This window comes from Hipposideros armiger, unplaced genomic scaffold (genome assembly GCF_001890085.2).
Source record: "Hipposideros armiger isolate ML-2016 unplaced genomic scaffold, ASM189008v1 scaffold_52, whole genome shotgun sequence".
Lineage (NCBI taxonomy): Eukaryota > Metazoa > Chordata > Mammalia > Chiroptera > Hipposideridae > Hipposideros > Hipposideros armiger.
In genome coordinates, this window is record NW_017731402.1 from 155,047 (window position 1) to 173,022 (window position 17,976).

Consider the following 17,976-nt stretch of genomic DNA (forward strand, 5'->3'; position numbering starts at 1 on the left):
ATTAAAGAGTGTACGTATTTCAGAAGTCAGGGGTAGTCACAGTGCCTAATGCTGAAACAGGTCAAGTAATTACTGACGTACTGAAATTTGTCCATCCAATTTAATAAGGATCATCAGCAATCCTGATGAGAACAGCTCAAGTGGCATAGTGGGAACAAAAGCTATACTTCAGGTATAAAAACTAAGAGGTAAAGTAGACAGTAAATACATACAACTCCAAGAAGTCTGACTGTAAAGTGAAAAGAAAGGAAATCCTAAAGAAGACATAGAGTAAACTAAGTAATTATTTTACGACAGGGGAGATTTGAATATATTTAAGTGCTTTGGGAAGAAGCCAGGTTAGAGAGAGAAGTTGAAGACAACTGGCAGTTGATGTAATCCAATGAGTGAGATCTCAGAGAAGGTAGGAAAGTGCGTCTGGGGAGCACAGCTGCTACAATTAGCTTGAGGCAACAAGGAGATGCATTCAAGTTCAGTTCAGAGGAGTAATAAAAAAGCTACTCCCTTGTTCAAAATCCTCTAAACAGTTCTCATTTGCAAAATTAAACACAAATGCTTTAGTCTGTTCAACTTCACAAGTATTGAAATAAATGCAAATTTAAAATGAAATAACATTTTTATATATTGAACTACCAAAAAGAAAGAGTACAGGTAATACTCAATGCCACAGAAGGTAAGCTGAAACTGGAATGCACATAACTTTTCAATATACTTTTAATTTGGTACTACTCTTTGGAAATCAATTTGCCAGAATATATCAAAAATCATAAATATTCACACTAATTATATTTCTGGGAATCTAGCCCAAGAAAACATTGTAAAATGTAGGAAGGAACTTATCCACACAAGAATACTCACTTGAAGTACTACTACCTATAATAGTGAAAAACTGAAAATAATATGGAAATGGTTAATTAAATCATATGCTAGCACAATACACAGTTGTTGGGACAATATATGGTTAATTATATCACACAAATTATATAAAATATGGATAAAATGTACATAATGAAATGTTAGATAAAATTTTTTTGAGTATGTATATATTATGACCATGTTTTCAAAAGGTGTAAAATATTGAAATATAAAAAATGCTAAAGTACTACTGTAATTATATTATAAAAAAAAGAATTATGAGTAATTTTTCTTTTATTTGTCCAGCCCAAATTTCTTTCTCTTATAAAGTAAAGCAAATGATAACACTTCTAAAACTTGTAAAGACTGATATTTAAGGAAACCCTTGACTACATTCTCAGCTCCCACAACTTGCCATGAAAACCCTCATCTCCAACTAATTTGTCTCCTCATTCTGGCTCACTCCCATACAACAGCTTTGCAAACACTGCTTGCCCTGAGCGCGATGCCCTCTCCTTCCCACTCGCTTTTTTAAATCCCACTCAATCTGCATAGTTCAGCATATTCCCCTATCTTTTCTAAAGATTTCCCCAAACCTCCTAGCCATAGAACCTTACCCTTCTTCAACACCCTTTGCACTTGTCTATACTATTTATTTGACACTTTGTATATGGCATCTTTCCAGCATCACCCAGAATAATGCTTTTAAGTAGTACAGGACAACATGTCTTCTATGTCCTCTGCACCCCCATGTTCACTGCGACATTATTCACAATAGCCAAGACAAGGAAACAATCTACGTGTCTGTCAATAAATGAACAGATACAGAAGTGTGACACACACACACAATGGATTATTATCAGCCATCAAAAAGAAGGAAATCCTGCCATTTGCAACAACATGAATGAACCCTGTGGGCATTATGCTAAGTGAACTAAGTCAAACAAAAAAAGACAAACACTGTATGATTTCACTTACATGTGGAATCTAAAATAGCAGAACTCATAGAAACAAGAGAGCATACTGGTGACTTCCAGGAGCGAGGCGGTGAGGGAAGTGGGAAGATGTTTCAGTTATAAGATGAGTAAGTTTTGGGTACCTAATGTGGCATGGTGGCTACAGTTAACAATACTGTATTGTGTACTTGAAAGTTGTTAACAGATCTTAAATGTTCTCACCACCACAACAACAAAATGGTAATTATGTGGGGTGATGGGTGTTAATGTTATTGTGGTAATCATTTTGCAATGTGTATGTGTATCAAATCACCATCACGTTGTACACCTTAAACTTACACAATGTTAAATTCAATTATATCAATAAAGTTGAAAAAAAATCATTCTAGAAAAAGGGCTGACTTCTGGAAGGCAGTAAAAGAAAATTTCATGTCCTGTGAAAGAAGAATTAGCAAACAAAATAAAGGGAAAAACAACTTAGACTCAAATGGTAGATTTAAATCCACTTCACTGATTTAAATATTTACTTTTTGGTAAAAATGTGAATGTTTTATACAAAATGTAATTAATATTCAAAGACTATCAAAAACACCTAAAGCCTATCAGCACCCTATAGTCTAATAATTAAAAGGAAGTAATGACTCAAAGATGATATTTCTTTGATTTGAGGATAAAAGAGAAAAATAAAGCAAGAGACCAAAATAGTGTCAAAGATGACAACATCAAAGAAATAAGGAAGAAACAGAAATGTGAGTTCTTCATATATTGAAAGAAAAAACTAAGAAAGACACCTCTAACAGAAAAATCACAATTCAATTAGATTTAAAAGAATTTTGAATGTATTTTATGTATCTGGCCAAATAAGAACGTCTCAATGATCTTACTGTTTGGGATAATGTTCTTATAGTTTGATTGATTTCCCTCCACCCCACTCCAGATTTTTTTTTAATCTAATGAAAAGATAAGCATTCAATAAATATGATGATAGCATATATATATAAAAACATTTGGCTACTTACCCTACCATAACCAGGTTTTACAAATTCCATCTCTAACTATAAATTTTAATTATAGGCAGAAATCACTGCTGAATTCTGTTTAATGTACTTTTGCTTACATACCCTAATTTGCACTTTTAAAGCTAAGGCATGTTCAAGGATTCAGTGCATTAGAGATTCATAATTTCTATATTTTACAGAATTCAAATTAGACTGCCATAAAATGACCTAGGCATAGGATGTGTTATATAAGATGGAATTATTCATTTCACATCTAAATTAATCACTTCAAACCTATTCAAGATAAAGCTTAGATTAAGATCCAAAACTCAAATCCTAGTTCTAGGTCTCAAAATTCAGCACTTTGAAAGGAATTACAATACCACTAGCTTGAATATCTTAAGAGAACGTGATATGGTTAAAGAGAAAAACATTTATATCTATAGGAACCACAAATATAGAACCTCATTGTCTAACTTATTTACTCTATGATCAAAATAACTCCTCCAAATGGAATATTTGGCAATTTATATTACCAATCTAGTTCACTGAAGCTATGCAAAAGGTGGCAAAATTGCAAGAATCATTTTTGCCTAGGTATTTTTTGCTATCTCAACAATAGTTAATTAGTAGTCATCTGCCATATGTATGTTTTAAAGTATAATTAAAATCAATATCTTTCCTTTACTAAAAATCTTGAATCTAAACCGGAATAGTCAGGGTAACAGGTCATGACTTTAAAAACATTAATACAAAAGTTGTCTCTTTACTATTTTCCTGTATTTGCCCAATGCATAGTCCTATATTTTGAAATCCTATTAATGAGATAGTCAAATATTACCTCAATTCTTATGTTGGAGATAAAGAAGGAGGAAAGACAACTAATAATGTCTTAGTATAATCAAAAACATCCAGGAAAAACTGCCAAGTGACATGAGGATAAAGTGAAAAACAGTCCAAGCTTTTGGAAAAGTAACCTCCTAAATAATTTTAACACTTCCCATCTAAACAAGCTATAAGGAAGATAACATCCTCAAAAGATCTGAGGTCAAATGACATAAGTTTGGGTTTTTTTCGGGGAGGGGGACTTTTTGACATATTCTATTCATTTGAGACTAATCTCATAAAACTTCATAAAAGAAGGAAAACTTAAAACTACTCAACATACCAAAAAATAAACAGCAACTACTCTGGTTGCTTCAACCTTAAAAATCTAGGTTACCAATATCTTTATAGCCAGATAATTACTACAGTTTTTAAAATCTGTGATTCAACGTACATCCAGCAAACAATTAAATTACTGTTACAATGACCGTGATTTGCTACTCAGTCTTTAACCAAAATATTTGAGTTTATAGAAAACAGTGAGAATGATTTGGCAAAGAAAAGATGAGGATAAAATTTACTAAATACTCTCTCTCCTTGATAAGACAACTCAGATTTCCAATATGGAACTAATATTTTAGTTATTCCACTTTCTTTATCTTTTGGGCTTTTTGAAGCAAACTGTCTTAGCCAATTCCATACTTTCAAATGTTTCAGTAAAAAATCTTTACAAGAAAACGATTTTAAAATTACCAAAAAGCCAAAGGACAAGATGTTCAAGACTTTAGACAGTATCTAAGAAAGAATACAATCAGGGAATGGTGTTAGCAAGGTGGGCAAAGTTCAGAATGGCAGAATTCCTTCCTTGTTGTAACGAATATACTCAAACTAACAGCGCGGCTGGTGACTATCTATCTCTGGGTCCTGCAGTAAAATAGAAGGGAAAAGCCTGGCACAGGAAGCTGAATGGCCCAGAGAAAACCTAAGTGGTGACAAGGACCTAAAGGCACATGCAGGTATGCATCTTTTATATTGGATGTGATACACTTACATGGCCCCTGTTGAATCTCTTGGGGACCAACAGTAAAGCAAGTTTAGAACTTCAAATCTTGAGACATCTATAGCAAGATGCTGATCCAATGTGGCTCCAAATATCTTCTGTTTTCCTGGCCCACCTGAAGAGGAAAAAACACTACAGAGGATGTGGGAACTGGATTTCCTTACGGAATTTCTTCTAGAGCAACTGTCTGCAAGTTTTGGCCCAATCCTTTATGAAGTCTGGAGATGAGACACTTGAGGGACTCAGTGAAAAACAAAATTCAAATGAAAAGGTGGAGACATCTACAAGGGGAATACGAGAGCAAAAGATAATCGTAGTCCTAGGTAAATCAGTGTTTCTAATCCCTAAGTGGGAGGAGGCAGAGAAAGGAGAGGAAAAAAAAAAATGCACAGATGTTTCTCCCTCCACTTCCTCACCCCAACTGCTACTCAAAATTCACAAAGTACCGAAACTTTTGACCACAATTAGGGAGTGAATAAGGAAGATTACTTGGAAAGTTTAAGCCTTCTGTCAAGTCTCCCTCCCCTGGCATTATTATTAAGCAGCAGGGAGGCCTTTCAGATAATACTTTTTTTCTAAGAAAAGATTTGGTTGAATTCAGCTTGAGGCAATAAAGAAAGAGAATAAATTCAATTTATACCAAAATGGAAATCACAGGACAATATACCATACTAAAATATACCATATTTATTTAATTCTGTTTTTCCAAAGGGGAAGGACAGCTTTCATGTAATAAGAAATAAGAACAAAAAGTAGTTTCCAAATAATAGAAAATATTTTTAAACTAAGCAACACAAGCTACATGCTTCATCCCCTTAGGAAATACTAGCCCTAGAAAGATAATCTTTAAAAACTAAAATTAGCAGAATCCAGTCTGATGTACATTAATACACAAAAGCATAACAATGTAGTGCATATATGAAATTAATTTAGATTCATTTTTATAATTAACTTCTTAAATTTTTTCTTAAAACATTTTACCTAAATACTAAATTTTTAGTTCTTCTCCAGCATTCATGTAATAGCCTAGGACACAAAACAAATTTCTTTCCAAATATATTCCATCTTAACCAGAGTTTACTTGAGCTATGCCTGGTAAAAATATCAGAATTTTCTGAAAAAAAAAATAAGATTGGAGAACGAGTTAGACCCTTACCTGACGTGGCTGCTCATTCATTCGTTGTGGATCTGATTTCACTTTATTATTAGGATGATTTGTGACTTTGGTGACTGGTTGTTTGAAAATTGATGCTGTTTGTCTAATTGGCAATGTTGTATTCAAGTCAGGTTTACCCTGTGGATACAAGCATATTTTCATTAATAAATAGTATATGCAATTACATTCTTTTTATTAATTCAATATCCATTACTATAAATCAGATTCCAAACTTCTCAATATCAGCATTTTAAATACCCTGAAGTACATTTTAAGTGCTTCATTATATAAGACATATATGAAGTTTCCTCATAATAAAAAGCTTTTTGTATACTTCTAAATGTAAAAAAAGTCTCTACATAGAATTCATAATTAATGTGGGTTAGCAAGATACTAAGGGCTGTCAAATGAGCCAATGTGTTTAAAGTTGGGTTATACAAAAGGAAGGAGAGCTTTCATTCAGGACAACCATCAGCAATTATTTCTACATTCTGCAAATGGAGGAAAATGATGGCATACTTGGCCATTAAAATATAAACCACCTGACCAGCTGGTGGAGGCCAGGCAGGCTTACAGAAAACCACATGAATTAACCTTCTCCTTTTACACACAAAAAAAATCATTTGAAACAGAAATTCTAATTCTAGCAAACACAACTCACTTTAGAAAAGTGTAACTAAGAAAATATTATTTATTTTGTATATCACATTTCATACTTTTAAGGAGAGACTTAAAATCGAAGCTTCAGAAAGTCAAGAAACATACTTATCTACTTTTAACCAACCAGCAAGTAAAGTGCAATATGTGTTCTGGTGAAGTCAACATGTGGCACAGAATTGCTATTGAGTTCATGCGCAATACTGTCAACAGCACAAGGCGGGGAGCGGGGCAGGGGAGGAGGTGAGGGAAAGAACAAAACATGATTATGGCAAAAAATAGAAAAGGATATATATATATATATATATATATATATATATATATATATCTGAAGACAACATATATCAAGTATTTTCAATATGCAAATATACTTGATAAATTTACAGGATTGTCAATAAATTTTAATCTTTATAGCAACCTCCAGATAAAAACTTTATTCTCAATTTCCACCCTCCCAAACAGTGGTTCTCAAACTTGAGCATACACCAGAATCACCCAGAGGACTTATCAGAACACAGGTTACTGGGCCTCACTCCCAGAGGCTCTGCTTCAGGAAGTCTGAGGTGGGTGGGGCCTGAGAATTTGCATTTCTATTAAGGTCTCAGGTGGTGGTGCTGCTGCTGTTGCTCCTACTCCTGGGACCACACTTGGCAGAACCACTGCCCTAAAACAAAGACTGCAAATTGGTGGTAGGCAGACCAAGTCATAGGATGTGTGCGGTTCCATTTTTGGTGTCCTTAATAAATTAAGCCAACATCTACAAATCTGAAGACTTCATGTCAAATCTAGAATTCTAGCTTCTCTTAAAAACTCAAAAGATCTAGAAATACTGGACATGATTGGGCCACAACAGGCCACGGTTAATTAGTTACAGCTGCCTGCTTGAGGTGTCAAGGGTTCTTCTGCAGAATTTCTCAACAATTCACATTTGTGTTAGCTGTCTGAGCCCTGTGGGTGTTGAGTTTGTGACCTCTGCTTAAAGAGTTATTAGCGATGTCTAGAAAAATAAGCATCACAATAAATTAATCTGACAATTATTACATTACAGTATTAGGTGGACCCACTATTAAATGTGTGTCCACCCTCACCTCCCTCCCCGCCATCCGCCAACACACACACACACACACACACACACACACACACACACACACAGTTCTTCTCTGCATGTAGTGGGCATGCTTGTCATTTTATCTCACTCAATTTTCTCCCAATGTATGTGCTTACCTTTAAGAGAGATATTCATCTTAAATAACTCTAACAATGCTATTTTTCAGATTTTTTAGATTACTTATCTTTATGGACTTTCAAAAAAACTTTGATTTTGAAGTGTATAAACTTGGCCAACAGGCTGCAAAAGAACCACTTAGAATGCCGTTTTGTAGCGGTTCAAGTCCTGCCGGAGCTGAGCTGCCGCTGAGCTGCCAACAGGAGGCAGGATGGCTCAGCTAAAAAAAAAAAGAAAAGAAAAAAAAAAACAAAACAAATGCCATTTTTTAAAAGTGTGAGGCCCAGAAATTAAAAGCTCTCCTGGTAATTCTGTGATGCACACAAGGTTTGGACAAAACCACCCAACCTATAATTAATATTCAACCCCAAAGAAGCTTATCACATAAACACAGAGAACTTATCCTGTCACTAATTACTTATAACTAGTATATGTCACTAAACATCCTTGTTTAAGGTTTTAATGTTTTTGTTTTTTAAATAAAAACAATATACACTGTTGGTATTAGAACAAAGACAGCATCAGCAGACACGAAAGTACATTGCAACTGTTTGTATGAGCAACCACGTCAACCCTGTAAGGTTCTCATTGTTACAAAGGATGACTGGAGGCAGCAGATTATTCTAAACTACGAATTCTGAATCTACAAAGACTGGAAGGGCGCATGAAAGATGTAAAAATGTTGGTGCTACAATTGTAAGATTGATTTGATTTTCATTAACTTGTGTTTTACTGGTGCAACAAATAAAAATTAGGAAAAAAAGCTGGCTAAAAATATTCAAAATACACAATTAACTTCCACTCTCTGACAATAAAACAGTTCATTCCCCAGTGGCATGGAATAACAGTATATTCAAGAGTGTGATGTTATTCTTTTCTTGATCTTATTTTGGTTTTTATTATTTTGTTCTTTTAATTGGCCCGGAGATCCCTGAAGACAGAACTTTTTACTAATTAATTTTGTATTCCAAAACAGTATCATGTAGAATCTGAAAAGCTGGATTAACTGGTTTTCCCAGAAACTATCACAAAAAACAGTCAATTTTATTACCACTCTCCCTGAGGACTGCCAAAGAGTGAGTTAATTCATGGCCAGCTGTGTGTCTGAATTTTGCTAAATAACTATCAATCTGCCATAAACTTAGGAGGTATAAAGCAAACACTTTTTTTATGGGGTGAGATTAAAGCTATTCATATACTTGAAATCTTTCCTTTCAATGTTAAGAAAAAGTGAAGCAGGAGTTCCCTACATTGCAAAAGATAAATTTTCTCAGTGTACAGACTGACCCTCACATCAAAATTTAATGTATTTTATAATAATGTGTATATTAGAGGCTGGAAGTATTCAAATAACTCAATAAATTTTGAAGGTCTATTCTATCCCACTAGGTGCTGAGAGGAATACAAAAATAAATCTTTTATTTTTTTAAACTTTTATTTTATCTCTTTCCAATAAATATCTGAAATGGCTCTTTTACATTCAGAAAAAACAAATATGCAATAAAAATTAATTTTTAAAAACAGAAAATCAAGGACAAGGAGAAAACAAATTTCCTTTTGAAAAGGTTAATAGTGATTGATACTAGAGCTGAACAATAAATATGGATCTGAACTTTCTAAGGGTCTGGGTGAAAAGCGAGTAAACTATATAGGAGGAAGCATACCAATTAATGAAAACAAAAGCAGTCCTGATATTAAATCTAGAAAAATATTAAAGGCAATTAACATCATAACAAATATTAAGCAGATTTCAAGTGTTTTTTTCTTTTCCCAATGATCTTCCATAAAACCAAGAAAACAGCATTTAAAGGACAACTCAGTGAAGGTGATTCTGAAAGGGACTAAACCAGTGTGACCTAATTATTGTGTAGTAGTTTAGGGATTGAATTTAAGACTAGAAAAGAGGAAACTAAAGAGGTAAGTGACGGGCATGTGTCATAAACAGGTGGCTTTCTAACATCTTTTTGCATTCCTACTCCCTAAAAAATGTTTGAAAATATAGTATATATACACCAACTACATTTTAAAGTTGGCATCAAGAATATTTCATATTTTAACATAAATAGTTGCAAAGCATCCACTTTACTAAAGTATTTTAAATACTGACACTTTTAATAAACTGTTATATCATTTAAAAATATATCTAACAGATAAAATATATCTAAGAGCATCTAAATATACCATCAACCATTTATACATGAACTCTTCAACAGTTCCTATTTTATTTCACTCCTTTTTCTCTTCAAACTAATAATTCCATTCCCCAAGTTATTTCCTATTTTAAACCTGAAAACCTTTAACTGATCATTTACATACCATGAAATTATATTTTTAAACTTTCTGTGATCATAAAGCTCTTAGCGATAAAAGAAAATTTGCTCTAGTTTATTACAATTATTAGTATATTAACTGACCAAAATGGTAAATTACATTTTTACAAATTATTAAACATAAAAGATAAAAATTAGATAATAAAAAAATTTTTATTTAAAAATAACTTCATGGCTTGAATATTACTAATTGTTAGAATGGATTAAGATTTAGTATCAATTCTATTCCTATTCTTCATATTTTATAGATGTAACACCAAAAGACCTTGTTCACATAAATGAGTAAACAATCACCTATTCTGTCACTCAATTCTTTGAACTTCTTTTGAATTACGTGTCAAAATATTACCTAGTGTACCATAAAAAAATTGTACTAGCAGAAAGACTTGACTGTTCCCAAGTCATTAATTTTCTCCATCTCAACACCAATATTTCCAATTGCCCCTTTATTGGAGTTCAAATGTTTTGTAGCACGGTAATATTGTGGGCAAGTGTGGTCTGCTCTTCTGTAAAATGGAAGCGAGTTGAGTATGAAAGGGGAACTGGAGGAAAAAGAACCTGTACCTCTGGTCTTAGGTAGTCTCAGGTCAATTGAAGGGAAGAATATATAAATATGGAAGTTAAGGACACAGAAACAACTGATTTAGACCCATCCATGTGATGTACACAAGCCAAGCCTCCACATAGCATAGTCTGAACATCAGGGACTTCAACTATATATTTTCCTCGTAAATACCACTTTTCTCAGCCTGGCTTTGAAATAAAGCCACTGCATGACATTCAAAATTGTCCATTCTATGACAAGAGCCTAGAGGACTCATTTTATCTTGAAATATTTTGGCTTTATTTTAAAAATTAGTCATGTCTGTTTTAATATAAATTGTGGCTCCACATACCCAAAATGTTCAAATAAAACACTTTCAAGTAATTCAAATATCATTTTAATTCTGTAGCATTGCATATACCACATACCCCCAAGAGATATTCATACCCCAATTTGAGAAGTAAAGACTATTTTTTAAGGTCATGTTCCTCATCTGTAACTGAGGATAATAACTATTCATAAGATTCTTCTAGAGATCAAACAAGAAATGCTGCTGCTACCGATGCAGTTTTTACTCAGTCACTGTACAAATACTGAGTGCCTACCATCTGTCAGGGGCTGACTGCAAGCTGGGTATAGTCATTTACAGAACACCAAAATCCCTGCCTCAGCGCTTTACATTCTGGGCTAGACGGAAGACGATCAACACAATAGGTTTAGAGTTTATAATCATGTGGCACATAAATGCTGAAGAGCAGCTATTTCTATTATCAGCGTTAACATGTTATTGAATATGCTATTGAAATTTAGGAACCTAACCTATGATGCTTTCCCAGAAGGAAAACCATCCCCTGGTTCACACAAAGGGAGCCTGAATGGTAGCTTTAGGTCAAACCAGGACTATCCTCAAAAAGTAATTTCAGGTTTGCTCCAGTTGTGTATAGTACCCAACACCTAATGCCTTTCCACAAAATCAAAAGCCAACAATGAAAAGTGCTTTACAACCCTTCAGGGTTTCTGTGATTGAGACAGAATTCACATACCATGAAATTCACCATTTTAAAGTGTACGGTTAAGCAGTTTTTAGTATATTCACAACACTGTGCAACCTTCACAGGTTTTTGCAAAAAGGAAAGAAAAATATATCTGGAATCTATGATTTTGTACTGAAAATCCACTTATGTAATCTCCTAAAAAGATATCTTCTTCTAAGATTAATGGATCTTATTTAAAAAATAGAATGGGTTGACTATAATTTGAGCTCATTAAAGTAGGACTTACACTTGTAGTTAATTCAAGAGGTGGAGGACTGAAATTCATCACTGAAAACAAGTTTTGAAAAGTTCTGCTTGAAAAGTAACTTATTGGAGCTTTAGTTAATATGAGATCATTCAAGGAGTAATGAGTTTAAACCAGATACCTAGAGCAGCTCCATTCAAAGTAAGGCATCTATTGTCTGGAATTCATTATCTCCTTGACATCTGGGTTGGCACTAGCTGACTACACTTCCTCAGGAGAATTGTGGAAATAGTCACACAAACTGTTTTCTGCAGGGCTTAATTCTCTTCCTGAACTCGAATCTACAAAGTCAGGTAACTCTTTAGGACCTGTGAAACTTAGTGAAACAGACCTCAACTGTCAACACAGACCTGGGCATCCAAAATAAGGATCTTGGCCTAAAAAACCACTCCCTCAAAGAAGACTTTTCCTGATCACTCAGCCTAAAATAGCCACCCAACCCCAATCATTCTTATTTAATTCACTGTGTAGCATGTCATATTTAAGTTGTAGATTAGTTTGTCATCCCACTAAAATATAAGCTCCATGAACACAGAAACATCCTTTACTGTATTCCCAGAACCTGGAATAATGCCTGAGCAGAGATTGTGCTAAAAAAAATTCTGTGAGACACATGATGCATAAAATGTCTATGACATGTTAGGTCTTGTTATGCAGCCCTTACCCTTAAATAATCTCATCTTCTGCCTTAAACTTACAGGTGCTACATAAGTGGAAAATATTCCAATTCAATGTACTTTATTTACAATATCCATCTCAAAATTATTAAGCAGTCATCTGCATAATCTGCCTCAAGATTAGAAATGTAAGAGAAATAATCGCTAAACTCGTTCCATCTTTACTACTTAACATGAAGTTATGCTTATACACAGCCAGTGTCTTCCTGAGTCACACGGCCAGCCCTACACAAGCATCCCATGGGAAAATAACCCTCAGTCTACAGGGTGTTTTTGGCTAAGTCCCTGTCAATCACAGTGCTGTCACATCATGAAATAATGGGAAATAAAGAGTACAAAAAATCTAGAACTGAGTAGACTGCCAACATGATTAAGACATCAAAATAAACCATGCCCACTGGCAGAAAGCATGCCCAATGCTCTGAGAGAGCTAAGGCTCAGGAAAAAGTTTCTTCTTTATCCATCTGAAAACTTATCTCTCCCTGTCTCTAACCTGCCATAGTCACTTTTCATCTGGATATTTAGAAAAGAAAATCACCTAAAATTAGCACAGTGGTTCTGGACAGAGGAGACTATCATGGAGATCAACACCTTGGGGCAAAGTGCAAAGGTATAAGGTTAATTAATAGGATGCCAATGGGTAAGTTATAGAGCTTGGACAGGTTATCTCTTGGTTGAGTTGTTAAGAAAGCTTAATTGGAAGAACAATATTAACTTGGAGATAAACACAGTTAATCACCCTTGGATACTAATAAACTTTACTGACAATTAAGCTTGCTTCAAATGGAAAACTATTCTCTCTTGGGGAGGTAGGCAAAGGAGTTTAATACTACGCTGCATAGTCCTGTAATAGATCATTCGTAGGCATTTGAGAATAAAGGCCAGAAATAAAGCCAGTTCTTTGGGGGCTCAGCTCCAGATAGGTCCTACTTGCCTAAGAATTCATCTATAATAGTAATCCAGCAGAGGTACACATATCTCCTTTCTAAAAAGTCAGGACCATAATATTTTAACTGTATACTCTGCTCTAGCAATTATCACAATTAATCCCATCACACCTCAAATCCCTATCTTGGTAATAAACAGAACAGCCAAGTCTCTCAGAGCATACATTATCATCCACCACTCACTCATCCCATAATATTCTGTACATTCACCCCCTAGTTTAGTGGCTCTCAAACTTTCTGACCCTCAACTAAAAGTAGAAACACATTTTACACCATGACTCAGTACACACAAGTGTGGAACACAAGCTGCCTAAAATTCTCTTACTAAATGTGATGCACACTATTTTATAATCCCTTTGTATTTCATTTTTTAAAAATCTAGTCATGAATAATTACATTGATTTAATTATCTGAAGTTTGAAAACCAATCCCCCGCCCCCAGTCCTTAATAGGTACACTCTTGAATGGCTGATCAGCAGGCTTTCCTATATCCTCAATATTCTCTAAACATTCTTCAGTCCTTGGACTTGGCTGTCCCTTGAAGATACTATCTCCCCTAAAATTCTCTTAAATGAAGACTTTTCCTCTTCCTCTCTCTTACCACTGCATATCTACAGGACAGGAAGTGATATACGTTTTCTCCTTTCTCAAATCATTTCCCCATTTTTGCTCCTTCAAAAACACCAACGCCTTTGAAGCTCTTAGGATCTGGCAATACTACTCTATACCCCTCCTCTCTGCTTTCTCCTTCATTCACTGAAGACTTTTAATTTGTTTCACGTCTTCCTCTCCCAACTCTTGTCCTCAATCTTGGAGGCCTCAAAAGTCACGTGAAAACCTCACACAACATCCTGAGTTCTTAGACCTATTCTTCTGCCCAACCTCACCCACCTAACATTATAGTACAGGCTTGTCAACCTAGTAACTACACCACCTCCAATATCTCAATCCAGCATCCAGCTCTCCAATTTCTACTTCTTATCCTTACAGCTCACTTAGCACTGTCCTCTGCATTCTTTTAACTCCATCAATATCTCCTATCCATTGACTGCCCTGTTTTCTCACTGTTCCTTAACTCCTTTCACATTCCTTCCTACCCAGGGTCCATCACCATCATTACATTGCAAATGTGCTTATCTTTCTTGACCTCTGTGGTTTTTCCACTTGTGCTCTAGACCCCATTCTTCTTTACCTTTCCAGTCTTTAAAATGGGAGATTAACCAAGTCAGCATCCCTTTAATCTACCATTTAGTAATTCTCCTCTGTACCCAGGAAAGTTTATTGAAATAACTGTCCACACTGACCAATTTTATCTTATTCGCTTTCAACTTAACCCAAGTTGGCTTCTGTTCCCATTGAAACTGTTTGTTACGAAGGTCATTAACTCATGTTGCCAAGGTCAATGGAAATCTGTCTGCCCCCATTCAACCTTGCAGCAGCAATCACTGTAACTGACCACTCTCCTTTTTGAAACCGTCTCCTCTCCCATGTTTCGCCTACTTTACTAGCCATTCTTTCACAATCCACTTCGCTGATTCCTACTAGTCTAACCAAAGTCTAATGATGGCTTTTCTCAGCATTTGGTTCTGGATACTTTCCTATAGCTGGGCAATCTCCTCCAGCTCCATTATTTGGAATAACACCAACAGGCTAATGACCAGCTCAGACCTCTCAATCAGTATACCAACTGCATACATGATATTTCCATTTGGGTGTTTATTAAACACCTCAAACTTTGCATATCCAAAGTTGATTTTATCCACCCATAAAAATCCTTTCCTAAGGGGATCTTGGTAGATGGCAACCCAATCCATCTAGTCAATCTAAAAACTAAAGGCTCGCTCACACTTGAGTCTTCTCTGTCATCTTCCATACCCAGTTCATTAGCAAATCTTGTCCATTCTATATTCAAAACTGAACTATAATCTATTTCTCTCCATCACATTTGTCTAGGCCATCATGATTCCTCAGCAGACGACTAGAACAGCTACTTGCTCTTACTTCCACTTTTGTCAATTTCATTTCAAATAGAAACACATACTCAACTGTGGCCCACACTTAAGGGAGATGCCAGTAATCCCTTTCTTGTAAGGACTTCAAGGCTTAGAAATGTTAGATTTATCATCTGTGATCTACGCACTCTCCTCCCCCAATAATATCCAACAGAGAGACCAGAAGACACTTCTTTCAGCAAAAAACAGCACCAGCATGGCGAGGAAGGATTTTTGGTTACTTTCTTCATAGGCCAGGAATGTTGGTGGAAGGAATAAAGTCTCTGCTTTCAGTTTGGATGGAAAGGTTCTAGGAAAGTAGATATCATGGGGCAGTTCTTACCACAGTAGGCTCTGCCAGGATCTGGGAATCAGAATGATCCTACCACAGGCCTCCTGAGTGGTGATTAACTGACCCTGGGGTCTCTTGGACAGAGCGAAGTCAGCCCACCGAGGTACTTCGATAACTGAAAAATTCCTGATCAGTTAAGCCAGGCCTAAATTGAGCTCCAGCAAGTGAGCTGGTCTCTCACCTCTTCTGCCAAAGCCTTGTTCCCTCTCCTGCTTCTGAAGCACAATTTATTAACTTTTCAGCGACGTTTTCATTTGAGAATTTCATGAAGATAGACTCTCTCCTTAGAAAAATGCATAACAGAAAATGCTGCACAAAGTTCAAAGGTTCCTGGAGGGCCTCCAGAAGCTTGGACTCTCAGTTTAGACACGTCCCTATTAGTTCCTTCCGAACTGACCTCTTTCAACCTTCGAAGGAAATAATGGTGTCCCTTGATCGTGCATTCTCTTCAGCATATGGTCCTTTCTCCCCCACATCTCATTCAAGCTTCCTAAGAGTAGCCTAGTCATTATTATGGGAGAGGGGTAAAAATGCACATATGTGTACGTTTATAAATGCACAGAAACTCTGGAAGGACATATAAAACAACTGTTTAATAATAGTTTCCTCTAGGGAAGAGGACTGGGCTTGAGAGATTCAAGAGGGAGGGAGACAGTTTCCATTGAATATACTTTCACCATGTGTATGAATTACCTAATCAAATAATAACAAAGCAAAAATCTTAAACTTTTAGAAGACCAGGCCAACAGGCCACATTCTGCCTCTAATTTCTCCTTTCCCACAAACTTGCTGGCATTTTTAATGCCTTCTGGTCCTTCCATCCCCCAAAGCTGATATGTAAAAGTCACCAGATGTCTTCTAATTTGGAAACCCAGTGAATACTACAGTCTTTTTTTTTTTTTTTTACTACAAAGTCTTTATCTTCCTTGATCTCTCTATGACACTTAATGAAAATCTTTCCTGGGCTTTTATAACACCACATTTTCTTGGTGCTCCTACTACCCCTTTCTAGAAGTTCATTCTTATGCTCCGTAAGACTAATGTGTTCACTTATTCATTGCCTACAGTGTGACAAGATACTTTTCTTCTATCAGCCCCTATATTGGACCACCTCAATACATTATGGCAAAGCACTATGCCAGGAGTTCTCAGTGACCTGGGAGGCCCCGGGGTCCACAAGACCCTTTCAGAAGTCCACAAAACAAAATTATTTAACTCAATCTTCCTCACGTCCATCCCCAAACTGCTCTTCTTCCCTACTCCCCGTCCACCCCCGCCCCAATGACTCAAGTCAGCATTGTAGCAGGCACCAGGTACTTACAGTCACTAATTCTCTTGAGTCTCACACCTTTCCACACCTATCTTACAGCACTATTTTAAGCCATCATTATTTTCTAGACTTCAACAGCCCAAACTGCTCTTCCTACTTCCAGTTTCACCTTTTCCCAACCCGTTCTCCATACTGCACCCATTCTATTACCAATACCCACCGATTCCCACCATACCATCACACCAGCTCACTTAAGTTTCTCAAACTGCACATATGCTGTCTCCATGATATATTAACTCTCTAAAAGAATTTACTTGTATTATTTTGTTGAAGATAATTAAAACAAGCACCTGTTGGGTCATTTCGTTGAGTACTTAAGGCATAGCCACACAGACTCCAAGGCTGTGTTTATAATCACAATAGCTAACTACCTTAAACCAAGGTAATTCATGAGAAATAAAGAACAATGCTTATATAATTAATTCCATTCAAGAGAATATAATGCTCTTTATTCCCAAATGTATCAAATTTGTGTGAATAGAGAAATGTGGTGAAAAATTGGGCCTTGACAACATATTAGTAGCACTGACAAGCCAAGCTAAAAAATTTCATATTGCGAGCAATTTGTACAGTACATCATATGTCACATTAATGTTAGGGAACTTACATTTCATTAGTTTTGTAGCTTTAATTGATAAACATGTTGGGGTTATTAAGAGCTAGAAACACAAAGAATTGAGTTTAACGTTTACACATCTGAAACAGTAAAAATAAAAGGAATTTCTAGCAACAAAACCAAGCTACTAAGTCCCTTAAACATACCTTGCACTGAAA

At 35.6% G+C, this 17,976-nt stretch overlaps 1 protein-coding gene across 1 annotated transcript in view; it reads right to left on the reverse strand.

Moving 5' to 3' along the window:
- The window catches only part of MBD2 (methyl-CpG binding domain protein 2), a 62,504-nt gene that overhangs the window by 27,609 nt on the left and 16,919 nt on the right, over nt 1-17,976 (reverse strand). The window contains 1 exon segment of the mRNA XM_019640690.1: nt 5,851-5,988. Within this exon segment, the coding sequence (XP_019496235.1) occupies nt 5,851-5,988 (138 nt within the window).